General features: G+C 32.7%; 1 protein-coding gene across 1 annotated transcript in view; it reads left to right on the top strand.

Moving 5' to 3' along the window:
• LOC132717645 (transient receptor potential cation channel subfamily A member 1 homolog) overlaps positions 1 to 13,741 on the top strand; it is a gene marked incomplete at its 5' end in the record, with an annotated part of 84,855 nt that overhangs the window by 18,034 nt on the left and 53,080 nt on the right. Inside the window, 5 exons of the mRNA XM_060701159.1 lie at positions 3,331 to 3,607; positions 3,726 to 3,788; positions 6,245 to 6,298; positions 6,714 to 6,767; positions 12,507 to 12,593. Coding sequence (XP_060557142.1) covers positions 3,331 to 3,607; positions 3,726 to 3,788; positions 6,245 to 6,298; positions 6,714 to 6,767; positions 12,507 to 12,593 — 535 coding nt within the window. The remainder of the gene's footprint in view (positions 1 to 3,330; positions 3,608 to 3,725; positions 3,789 to 6,244; positions 6,299 to 6,713; positions 6,768 to 12,506; positions 12,594 to 13,741) is intronic.

Consider the following 13,741-nt stretch of genomic DNA (forward strand, 5'->3'; position numbering starts at 1 on the left):
GTTGTGCTAAATATGTAGATCTTGGTTGGTATCTTTCAGATCAGTCTGAGGATCTCATGCCAATTGTTCTGAAGGATTTGTTGTTGTAGCATTCAACAATGTATTTATGAGCTGTTAAATACATATTATCTTCTCAGAGGGTAAAATAGCGGTACATGTTTTGTCCATAACTTTTTCGTAGATCAAGGGATTTTAAAATTATTTTGTACAAGTGTTCACAATAATAAGACAATGTGTCATGCGAAAAAGCCAGTTGCTTACCTCCAAGGTCAAGGTCATAGTTATATGTCAAATAACCATAGTCTGTGGAATGGTTTAATAAGACGACATGTCATCAAAATCGGACCCTTATCTCCAAGGTCAAGGCAACACTTACATGTCAAAGCTTGATATGGTCTTTTGTATGGTATATTTTATCTGCAGTCCCCATTGTTTAATTGTTCAAGGGATTTTTAAATTACCTGGCACAAATGTTAACAATAACATGACAATGTGTCATATGCAACGCCAGACTCCTACCTTGAATGTCAAGGTCAAACTTGAATGTCAAAGTTTAACATGATCTGTTTTAGGGTATATTTTGTGTGCGGTATTTAACCTTTTCACCATTAAGGGATTTTAAAATAACTTGTTATAATGTTCACAAAAAGAGCCGGTTGAACCGAGTGATGCTCCCAGAATAGGTGTTGGACACAGGAAGGTATACCTCTTGTAGTGTCAGAGTTATGTCACAGCCAAAGTTCAAAAGTGTGAGAACAAGGCAGCGACCCAAATGTTGGCGCGCGACATGTCGTCCATCAATATGGTGATCATTTCTGTGAAATAGTTGTAAAATCCGACTTCAAAATAACAAAAGTTATGGGCCAGTCACGAATTTGCTGCAAGGTCATGCTGTGACTTTGACCTTCATGGTAGCGACCCAAATGTTGCGGGCGACACGTCGTCTCAATATGGTGATCATTTCTGTAAAATAATTGTAAAATCCGACTTCAAATAACGACGTTATGGGCCGAACACGATTTTGCTGCAAGGTCATTCTGTGACCTTGACATTCAAGGTAGCGACCCAAATGTTGCGCGCGACAAGTCGTCTCAATATGGGATCATTTCCGTGAAATAGTTGTAAAATCCGACTTCAAATAACGAAGTTATGGGCCGGACACGAATTCGGGACGCTCAGACGGACTGAATGACGGACGGACAACCCGGCGACTATATGTTCCCCCGAATTATTTTTGGGAGCATAATCATGACATAATAATAATAATGACAACATTTCATGCGCAACACCTATACCCCTAACACCTATCAGTCTTTTAAAAAGCTCAATTTTGTACTTCATTAAAAAACTTCCCATAGGCGGGGGACGTTGGTAAGTCTGCTACAAATTCTTGTTGTTCACTCAATCATCATCAAACTTTGTCAGGATGCTTGTCTTGGTAATTGCTCGGATGAGTTCCAACATGAGTCATCTCGGATGAAAAACTAGGTCACGTGAGCTAAAAATAGAAAAAAACCTTGTTAACACTCTAGTGGTCACATTTTTGACTCAGTTATCACCAAACTTGTTCAGGATGCTTGTCTATGTATTTTCTCTTAAGAGTTCGAACATGGATCATCTCGGATGAAAAACTAGGTCACAGGAGCTAAAAATAGAAAAACATTGTTAACATTCCAGTGGCTACTGTTTTGATCCAAATATCCCGTAAATTGGTTTTAAAGTTTGTTTTGATGATTTCTAGGTCAAGTTCGAACATGGGTCATCTCGGATGAAAAACTAGGTTACGCCGCCCAAATATGGAAAAAACTTGTTAATACTCCAGTTGTCACATTTTTGACTCAATTATCATCAATAGTGGTCTGGTTGCTTGTCTAGGTAATTGCTCGGATGAGTTTGAACAATGAAAAACTATGTCACAGGAGCTGAAAATAGAATAATCTTTGAGGATCGGAGGAAATTGGTGCAGTTGTTTGTAAAAATCATTTATCTTGTATGATATTACAGTGTATACCACTATTTCTTTACATTTAACTGCATACTCAAAGAATTTCGTACTATTTTTCAGATTTGGCTTTTCTTTGATTATCCATGACAGATAAAAAAAAACGCCTGTTGTAATTACATGATGTTCTAAAAACTAAGTTAATCAAATTATTGTGTATCCCAAGCCAAGTAGAAATACAATAAATTTACAGTTGTCACTTTGTTAAAATGCATGAAAAATCATTGACATTGACAAAGCGATCTTACATACTAAATGTCGGTGTTTGAAAAAACTTTTAAGGTGCCCGCTTGTCCCTGAAATAATGTACGAATGTCCTTCAAAGGTCAAGGTAGAAAGTTGCCAAGTGAATTTTACAGTGTTTGCTTTGCGTGATTTAAACCTAACAAATAAAAATCAAGAAACAAATAAAGAAAGTAGGAAAAACAAATAAACAAACAAACAAACAAACAAAATAAACAATGTAAAAAGACAAGAAAATAAGAATTTAATGTTCAGCAAGTACGTTCATTGCTATTAATACGTGATTTTCAGCTTTTCAGTCTTCTATGATAATTTTAAATGGATATCGATTTTGGAAAAAGCCGTATGTAACTAATTTCAATATAGCAACTTCTGTCTAATAAATTTACATTTGTATCATCTTTAAACTGCCAAAATAAAGTAAAGTAGTTCTTCTGCGATATCAAATTGGACACCCTTGAAATACACATTTGTATCCTTTAACATAATTCTATGCTCCATTAGGAATTGCTTGCAATAAATATTTCACCGACAAAACTTCCCTTTTTTAAATTACGTATTCTTGTACAGACTCTAGATATTTGATGTATCGCAACATGTTTTGCCTCAGTTCATTCTAAAGCCCTGCTCGATAAGATAATAAACTTGCATTCTTAGATTCATTTTCTCATTTTATTAACATGAACTTTGTTTCCTCACAACAGCAGGTGTCAAGTGCTGTGTAGCAGCTGTAAAGAAGTTGCTCCGTACTTCACTTCAGTGATGTTATATTTTTCTAGTTCTTAGGGATCATTGATGTGAGCACAATTAAGTGTTGAGAATTCAGTACCGCTCAAGCCGGTGCTACGGGGCGTGAAGGATGTTGCACTATTAATTACCCCTCATGTACAGACTTAATCAAACCGAGTCTGCAATCCTCTTGTAAAATGCGTCCGTGGGATTACTTTGTTTCCAGATTGTTTTTACTCTTTTTAGGTAATAGTAATATGGTGATCTATCATTTCATCCAAAAATAGTTTTTAACCTTATAATATGTTTAACAATCTTTTTTCCTTCAAAATCTGTATGTCAGATTTTTATTTCAGTGGAGCTGACGTATCTTTTAAGGATGTAAAACAGCTAACTCCTCTTTTAACGGCAATAAGGTACGACAGTCTTAAAGTATTTCAACGCCTAACAAAAGAAGACATGCCAGATGGAACTGAAACCGATAAAATGCTTGAAATAGCTACAAAATTTAACAGCAAAAAAGTCGCTAAAGAATTGATACAGACATGCAGGAACTCTAAAGATGTTATAGAAAGAAATTGTTACAAACTTGTGTCATTGGCCACGGTCAATAACAGTGATAAGCTATTAAAAGTAAGTTGGAATTTTTACAAATCACTTTGAAATTCACGCTTACAAACACGTCCACACACTAAAATATACCTACGTTATTTCTAGATGCTTGTTTTTACGATGCTCTGTTTTGATTTAGATGCTGCTTGATCAGGTAAAAGACGTTGAGAGCTCTGTCGTGAAAGGAGACACTGACGATGAAGTGAGTATTATCTTTTATCAATTGTTATCATGGTAATGTCATATACAGTTAATAGTAAGGCAATCAACATAAGTAAAATATGATTATCATGACAAAACCTACCACGTATCAAAAAGTATAGTCAAAAGGTTCCGGACTGAGGTGGTAGTTCCAATTTAACGGCACGAAATTTAATTCATGTATGACTCATTTCATAGGATGCTGAGATTATTTCATGTACACAATAATGGTGACAATATTGAAAAAATGATAATGCTTATAGTGTTTCATTTGTGAGCGATATGAATTGACTAGTAGAAAGTATGACAATGCATCTGGCATGACCTCTTCAGGGAACTTTATAGGTATAATTACATTGAACGTGAGCATGCCGTGTTCGTTCATTGACAATGATTAAAATTCACACTTTGTAATTAAAGTTTGTATGGAGTAAATAAAGAAGGGAGAGGAGAATAGGCAACTCCCTACAGCCCTGTTTTGGGATTAAACCTTCAACGGCATAGTTGATTTTCGACCTTGTAACTGAAAGGTCGGTCCAGGGTTAAAATCCTAGTTAGTGCCTGAGATTTTTTCTGGCTTGCAGTAATACTAAGGGTGTTGAATAATGTTTTCCTAGTTATAGTCTGATTGAAAATATCCTTTGAAATATACAACTTACTTATCTCAGCTTGAAAGTGAAAAGAATGTGCTTAAGATCACTTCATTTTCAAATACATCACAATTTACATGTTCAAACATATATAATATTCCTACCATGACTGTGATGGTATGTTCTACCTAGTAGAGGGTATGCTTCATCAAAAACTGAAAACTCTCTGACCAAAACTATGAGGTACATCTCCCACACACGTGATATTAAATTGCCTGAATAATTATATATGAAAATTATCCAATGTAGATCGGGGCTATTGGTTTCTCTTGTATAATTCTTGAATGACTGAAATAACCTAATAAACAAGATGTTTGTGAGGATATTCTTTGAAAACTCAGTTACGTCTATGACCAAGTTAGAACAACCAAATGTATCCTAAATTTCTTAAATGTTTTTTTTTGCCGAAATCTCTGGAAAACGCTTTTTTGTTTGGCGAGGAAATGTCCTTCTATTTATCAATTGTGCATCCAGGTTATCTGTTTCAAACAATGAAAATATGTATAAAGATATTCGGGACGATTAGAACTTGGTATTTCATTGGTCAATCAGAGTTCATTGTAAATTCAATATCACAAATCTACGCTCGTTATAGAAGCGGTTTGCCGTAACGGTAGTATAGTCAATGAGCTGCTACCACGCGGCTTAAACGTTGACTTTACAAAATGTAGCATCCAGCAAAGCACTCTTCATAAGATCATTTCGTATATTATTAGGACGTCAGAAAAAATCTATTCAATGTATCTAAAGACTGTTTAAAAGTGTAGTCATAAAAATGATTTATCTATAGCGCTTAGCTTGACTAAACGGGATACCCGCTTTCATGATAAAGGATGAGATGACGTAAAATCTAAACACATGTGAACATTGTCCGTTTGCGAAATACATCGGTACCAATATTGTAAATTTCGTAGTTAGATAAATAAACATCAAGGAAAGATACCGAGTGCGTAGAAATGCTATGAATAAGTGAACTTATTGTTCAAGTTGAAACTATTGAAAAAGTTTATAGGTAAATTAAGCGGTGAAACATTCAAAACCAATAGAATATCATCACCAGACATCAGGTCTTATACAAAAATTGTTCTTCTGACCTAATTATGAATAATTAAGCTCAAGAATGTCATGATCTGTAAATAACTTTGATCGTTAAAGTAAAATCAACTGTGTTAACAACATCTTTCTTTCCTTAACTATGTGAATGGGTTTACCCTTTTGAAAAATATGTAACTGATACGAATCTTGGCTGAGGGGTGTATGTGTGTTTAACAAACAATATAAATGTTCTCCGTATGATTTTAGTATAAAAGAGAAAATACAGAAAGATGTAGGAACGAAATCAAATAACATTCAGTTTTTGCTTTTTAAACTTTAACATTTACCATGTTTACCAAAGAAAATGGAAAAATATCCTAAATTTGATTTAATTTATTTTTCTGTTCATTTCTAATTTATAAAAAATAAACTCATTAATAAGATTAAAACATAAATCAGCTAATAAATCATAAAAGAACATACAGAGTGATCTTCAAGTATTTCAACTTGGAGACGCTGGGTTTTTCACGGTGTTCAAACGACAGGGGCGAATGTTTTGGCAGTGGATTGAGAAATCGCTGGTTATATCTGTCTCCTGTCTCAGGTAAAAAAAAATATGTTTCTCGTTGCGGACACCTTTGCCCTGCAACTATATTGTAAAACATTTATTTGTATGATAACGTTAAAAAAGAAGTTTATACACCAGATTCAAGTAATCTTGTGTTATCACTTTAAATTTATAAAAAGGAATATTTTTATCGTTAAATTGTAGGAGTTAGATGCTGATGAAGATGCCGAAACAGAAACACAATCCAATCAAATTCAGGTATGTGTTATTTCTTAATTGATCAGGTTTACCAAAACATATGGCGAAATTATACGTAAGCTGATCGAATTAATTTCTGTTTTACTGATCTTTTAAAATAAAACCCTGTTCATCAGGTAATATAACTTAATACTACTAAAAACGAGCATACCGATTGATTTTCAAATATTACAACATTACAACAAAGCAGGACTGTTGTAGCAATGTATTGGGTAATCAGTGGCGATATCTGTTTATAAATCTGAGTAAAACATATGTATTTTCAGATTGCGGATACCTTAGCTCTGTCACTATTTCATAAAACGACTATTTGTATGAAATTGAATGATTAAGTTCAAAACGAATTTCATACACTAGATTTATGTTATCTATTGTTTTATCACTTTTTATAAAAAGTAATATTTTTATCGTTTAGGAATCAGCTGGGAACGAAGGGGCAGAAACAGAAACAAAAACAAATCAGATTCAGGTAACTCTTGTTTCTTTATTTATCAGGTTTAGTATTATAACACAGGGCCAAAAATAAAGTGAACTGATAAACAATTTCTGTTGTTTCACTTATCTCTGTAATTAAAACCCGTGTTTATCAGATTATGTAGCTAAAAGAGCTAATAAAGTAATCTTCAAATATAACATCTTTGTAGCGGGAGGAATTTCACATCCATTATATGGAAATGACAAAACTTGTAGCAATGAATTGTGTAATCAGAGGTAATTTTCTTTTTTATCTTAAAAAAATATTCATTTGTTCTGGTTGCGCACACCTTTGATCTGTCACTATCTAAAAAAAAAACGATTATTTGTATGAAATTGAATGATTATGATTAAGTTCAAAACGAAATTCATACACAAGATAAAACTTATTTCTTGTTTTATCACCTTTTATTAAAAGGAATATTTTTTATTGTATATCTTTTGTTTTACACACCTCGTTTTAAGATTCGGGTATATGTAATTTCTACATTGATTATGTTTACTACGACACATGACAAACTATTCGTGAACTGGTTTAATTTTTTCTGTTTATTAATTCTTCTAGGCAATCAAAATTTCATACCAAATACTTCATTTTTTCATTTTGTTTTTCATAGAATAATACCATTAAATGGGTACATTTACAAACAAAATAAGATAAATTTCCACTAAGTTCAAATTTAAATGTAGACATTGAAAGCATTAAGCTCTTATCGTTCATGTAGACAGGACTGCTTTTGAGAATTTGGCCCTAAATAAGATGCAAGAGGCATTTTTTAGTACAAGTGGTATCTTGGTATATTTTACCTATTAAGGGATGCTATTTCCGATAAAGGTGGATACCAAATTAAAAAAATGAAATTGACCACTGAAATGGCCATTTTAAATGACCACTAAAATGACCGCCAAATTTCTTTATTATAAATAAATATCAAATAAAACTTTTAAAGATAGGAAAAGCCTGAAATGTGTCACAAAGTATGTTTAGGTAAAAAAAAATAGACACCAAAACAGAAACAAAAAAACAACAATCCAATATGGCCGAAAAATCCAAGATGGCGGACATTTTCTAAAGGCCAATATAGGAGAAGTAATATTAAAGATTATACTGAATATTTCAAGGAATTTAAACATAAGAGACTAGAATGCAAGAGATAGGAATTCTAGAAAGTTCCTAATCGTTTGAACCATCACTATATTTAGGGTTTACGCAGCGACCACTACATCCTTCCCTGCCCAATTACCTAGATAGAGCTTTCAAGTATTTTATCTGGCACTCTATGCAAGCATATAGAGTGGCTACTTAGATTTGTACGCGTATTTGCACAGCACTATATGCCCTTTTCTCCCTGTCATGCACTGGTTCCAAGTCAGATGTCAGTGACAGTGAATGAGACTTCGTCTTGAGACTCCTGGATCATCTAAATAAACATATACTATACATATATCCTAGCTGAATTGCATGAGCAGCATCTAAGGATTATATTTTTATCCCAATTTAAAGGTCCTTTGCCCTATTCAGCGAGTTACAAATTCTATTATTGACATATAAGCTCTGTTACTATGATGTCAATAATTAGAGTTTGTTTTCATAACGGCACTGTTATAAAGCCAAATGATTTATGCTAAACAATCAAGCTCAAACTATAACAAAATAAAATAAATTAGTGAAAAACAGAAATTACCCCAAAGTTTTGTATTTGTAACTCACCAACACATTACTAGTGCTACATGAAATTGTATTACATACGTACCAGATTCAAATGAAAAAGGTTTGCTTAGTATTACCACACTTGTGCTATAATCATTTAAAAACTAATAAAGGTAATAATGAATATTCTGTTACATATTTCATATTTGCATAGGTTTTGTGATCCAGATACATTCCAATTTCTTAATATTACACAAAATAGCTAGGCCTGTGCAATTTTAAAATGAGACAATAGAAAGTAATAAGTAGTTATCATGGTTGCCCATGATTAAATACATGTACAAAATAATGTAATTCAGTCCATACTACTAACTTAAAACGTATGGATCAATAGTCCTACTGGTATTTACAGTCAGATGACTTGACATCTTGGTAACTGTTGTGATCACTAATGTTAATTTTAAGTCACTCCTTAGTGTCCAAACCTGGCTTGCTATAAAACAAGCCACGCTAATAAATGCTAAGGACTTTTTCAGCTCAAGCATATAATCTGTTTGCCAAAAATTTTAAATATTCATCAGGTTTTTAATTCGTTTCAGCTAGTTCTTGTTGGATTTAAACATGATAGCGTCAGGGTTGCGTTTTTCATTGAATTTCCAAAGCTCAAAGTACCGATAGCTTTGACCAACCTTGGTTCAATGTCAAATAAGATCATGGCATGATACGCTCATAGCCTTATTGTTCCGCAGTGGAATCCATAAAAAACAACTAAAATCAAAAAGGAATATCTCCTGAGCAATCTATAATCCAGTCAACCATTATTTATCCACAAATCACTGATTTAAATTTCCCTTACCTAGCTGTTTTGTTATTGTTGTCGTCCCTGGATGGCAAAATATACAATAAACAAGATTTGACCATTCACCCATGTACACCGCATGCAATAAGCTATACAAAATGCATACTTTAGTGCCACATGATAACAAATTGAAAGACAAAATAACCTCAAAAAGGGGGCGCCTACGGAGCACGGCATCCGCCATGTTTATGTCGGGAACTAGCTTTATATAGAAATAAACTATTTTCTTCATATGCGAACCACGAAGCCGGAGTGTGGGCTTCTACAGGGTAAACAATATATGGAATATTTCCCTTAAGAGAACAAACATTAGCTCTATTGCTCAGGAATAAGTTTTTTTTCGAGATTTTATTTTTCGAAAACCCGGCTTCACGTCCATTTATAGCGTTTTTGGAAATGCCAATACTTGAATTTATTTCTATCTGCCCTTTGATTGTTTTTATCTTTTACACCGGCATAGCCTTTGGCACATCATTGAGTAGTAAAAAATCAAAACACAACATATTAACAGACTAAACGACTTTTTCAAAGCCAATGCGCTTCAAACTGCGACAAATACTGCCATATGTACATATAAACAAATGAGCACTCAATTCATGAGTGCGATGTGAAATATACACATGAGACCATATTGAGAGCTTTATTGCATAACACAGTAGCTTCAGTATCAAATTCATTCAGTAGAAACTTAAATATGATATCAGTTGAAATAACAAAATGTAGTTTTACCTTACTTGAAAATAATAATCATGTTTTGCGAAATGAATAATAGATATGACCTTTATGACCTCGTTTTAGGGCGATTTTAACGTGTTTACCTTATATTACTAGAAAGTTGTCATATAATTAACTGAATAATTGTATTTAATTGGAGAATATTGAATAATCATTTGATTTTTGACAAGGATAATTAATTCTTTTATATTATATCATAGTTTTAATGACCGATTTTAGTTTTTTCAAGCGGCCTTTTTGAAATGACCTTTTGAAGGTCAAGAACAAATTTGGTATCCACCCTCGTTGTCTTCAGCATACCTGTATTAGGTTAAAACACTCAAGATACCACTTGTACTATAAAATGCCTCTAGCACTCATACTTTCTTAAAATCAGTCCTGTCTAATGTGTTCGCGTTCGTCCGGGCTTCTTAATGAAGTCAAAATAGTATGTGAAAGAATAATATTAAAATTCCAAATAAATGAAAAAAAAACTATTTTAAGAATACCATATATGCAATGCTATTAATAAAAACGTTTATTATACAAAGTAGATCTTAAAATACAACTCTGACAAAATAACCTCCGTTGCGTATTTTAGTGATACCTCTTGTTCTCTGCCCGTCATTAGACTATAGACGGGTCTGTGTTGAGCTAAGGTTTAAAGGAGAACCGCCTCTCTGATAGTGGGCGTGGTTTAGGCTTTGTAACTTGTATTTTAATAATTCGTCAAGTTATATTGATCATAATGTCCTTGTTCCCTCCCCCATCCCCGTCAACGAAGACTAAATGCTAGCATATTGAATTTGGCGGCAATTTAAGGCAGAGACAAATTTCAACAGAGGCGGAGCAAATGAAGTGAGTGACACTGCTTAAGTCGTTACCTCTCTCAACGGTTAAGTATTAGAACGATTGACTCATCGACTGGCTCATTGGCACGTTATTTTTTAGGTAGATAAAATTAGATAATGATAAAAAGAAAAGAATATGATATTCAAACATGACACTATCACTTCAGTTAAACGTTTATTTTAATGCCTTAAAGCTCTGTAACATGTTATACATCAGAAAAGCTATTTTTATTAGAAAAATTGAAAACAATGTGATTTTGATCAAACAAAAAAGATGCACCAAATCAAGTCTAAAATTTTCCCCATTGCTAAACGGACAAATGCATATCTACTAGACGGCGCGTGCATGCACCGTCTAATTATTATAAGTATTCATGTGTCAAGAGCGGAGTATTTTTGCATGTATCAATACAGATTCTATTATCAAAAATTGAAATAAAACATGTTGTGACAAATGAAATATATGGGTCGCCTATGTTTTAATATTTCTTTATTACTTTAAACAAATTAGCATCCCGGCGAATATTGCCACGCCTATGCGGTGCTCTTGTTTATCAATTGACGTTTGCTTAACTTTCGTCTAGGTTATAGCTCAATGTGAGTAAAAGTCATTTGTGAATAGCTCTCACATCCCGGCTTTGTACATTTTTGCACTTATGTGTGTATTTAAAAATGTTTATGCTATTAAAAAATATAATTGACTACTCTCGTTTATTACCGTTTCTCCTGTTCGATGAAAACTGCAGTCTTTGACTGCTTTTCGATCAATATTGTAAGGCTGTTAGCTATGTTATTAGATTTAAGCTATAAAAAGATATGTACAGATTGACGAACAAACGATCAATAAAATTAATAATTGTTTTGATCCGTGGCCGGTTTTGATATTATTTTTGTCATACAGCAACAAAAGGGGTATGTCGCATTCGATCATTTATATAAATCTTATTTGTTTTAAAAATTATTTTCTTACAGATATATTAAAGGAATAGGAATGAATAGATAAATGTCAGTCAAAATTCATCATTTAAAAAGAGGTACCATGGCAGTTTTTCTGTTGAAATCAACCATATAACTGAGAAATTCGTGTTTTAAGACACTATTTTTTTACTTGAGAAATAAGTTCATGGGCGCCGCCATTTTGGCATTCTTTGACTCTCGAGACAGACGAGACCGAGATTATGACGTATTGTACCCACTTACAGTATTGTTGTGCATGCTGGTACAACAGAAATATATCTTGATGAAGAACTAATTAATCTTATTCACATACATGCATGTATTAAAATGATCTGACAAAAATGCGATGACAATTATAGTAAAATAATAACTTATAATTTAAGTAGATATCGATATTGAAATTATTGCATGTTTCGGACTTTGTCAAACTGAATGTTTTCTCCGATAATGGATGGTTGTTACATGCCTTTCCCTTTAATATATATACTTGACTTACATTAAAATAATAATACGCCCTTGTTTAATTTAATAAAACAATGAGCGTAAAATATTTAAAATATCAGCTTAGTTTTAATAAAATAATAAAAGTAAGGAGTTAGTGGAGCTATGCATGATTCTAATATTTACATGTAATATTCGATATTGAATTTTGTCTCTAAATGAATATTACCTTGAAGTCATGCTAATATTAATGTTTTACAGAATACCGGTGATACGTCTCAAGAAAAGAAACATAAAAAAGAACCCCTTCATGTCGCTGCGGAAAAGGGGTACTTCGAATGTTTGAATGTAAGTTTTCCTGTTTTATATTGTTTATAAATAGAGTTATAGTTTTATCAACACGTCAATAATAGATATAAGCCGTGTTTACATTTAAAAAATACTCTAACTTGATGGTATCTGCCCAGACTAAAATGGTGCAATACGGGAATGGTGCAATGCGGGACACTTTCCATTCCAGGTACTGCATTGCTTAGTCATTTGAGTGACTGCACTCCGTAACTGTTGCTCTTACTTGTTTATCTTTACGTCATTTTGTGGTATACTCCAACAATGGGATCCAATATTATTTGGAAATGTATCTAAGATAAGAACCCTTCTAATGGACACTATTGGGTACTGTAAAACTGACAAAATATGTCAGTTATATGTTTTAAAGAAAACTTTTATGCAAAACTTTTTACTTGTTAACTATATATCTCCTTTACGACGTAGAAGCGATTTTCCGACAAGAACATAAAATAGTGCTAAAGGTCTGAATCTCACGAATAAATTACTCTTCGTCCAATGTTTACATGAGTCAGATCAGATAGTTGTCATGGATGCATGTATCTCCATGGTGTTTTGATTTGATATTTTTGTTGTTGGTTTTTAAGTTAAGATACAAAATGAATTTTTACTTTTAAGAGTTACATATAATTAAGACTTATAATTATCAAAAATATGATTATTTGTAAACCCATATTGACGAATCCAAAAATAAGGTTTATCCATAATCTGACAGCACAATTCTACTTTTAAATCCATTAGCAAAGAATGAAGACGCCAGTACTACAAAACATAATTATATACACTGACTTATTATATAATTTATACTAGAAATTGCCGTTTCAGTTCAATTTACTCTCATGTATACCATTTTAACAAAGAATATTTAGCAATATTTATAATTTTGAATATCATTCTAGATCCAAAAAGAGATACTCCAGTAAATGAACTTTAATCAATAGAAATTTTAATAGAAAGTTTATAAATGAGTGCATTTTGTCAATGCTAAGCCACAGTGACAGAAATTCCGAAAGACTCTTAAAATTCGGGATACAAATAATAACTTACCGAACCGTGTAATCCAAAAATACTTTTAAAAACATCAGATAATAAACAATTTAATCGTAGGCAGTCATATAACTTTTTCATTAATATGCTATATATAAAAA

Source organism: Ruditapes philippinarum, unplaced genomic scaffold (genome assembly GCF_026571515.1).
Source record: "Ruditapes philippinarum isolate M1 unplaced genomic scaffold, ASM2657151v2 ctg2419_1_1_1_1, whole genome shotgun sequence".
Lineage (NCBI taxonomy): Eukaryota > Metazoa > Mollusca > Bivalvia > Venerida > Veneridae > Ruditapes > Ruditapes philippinarum.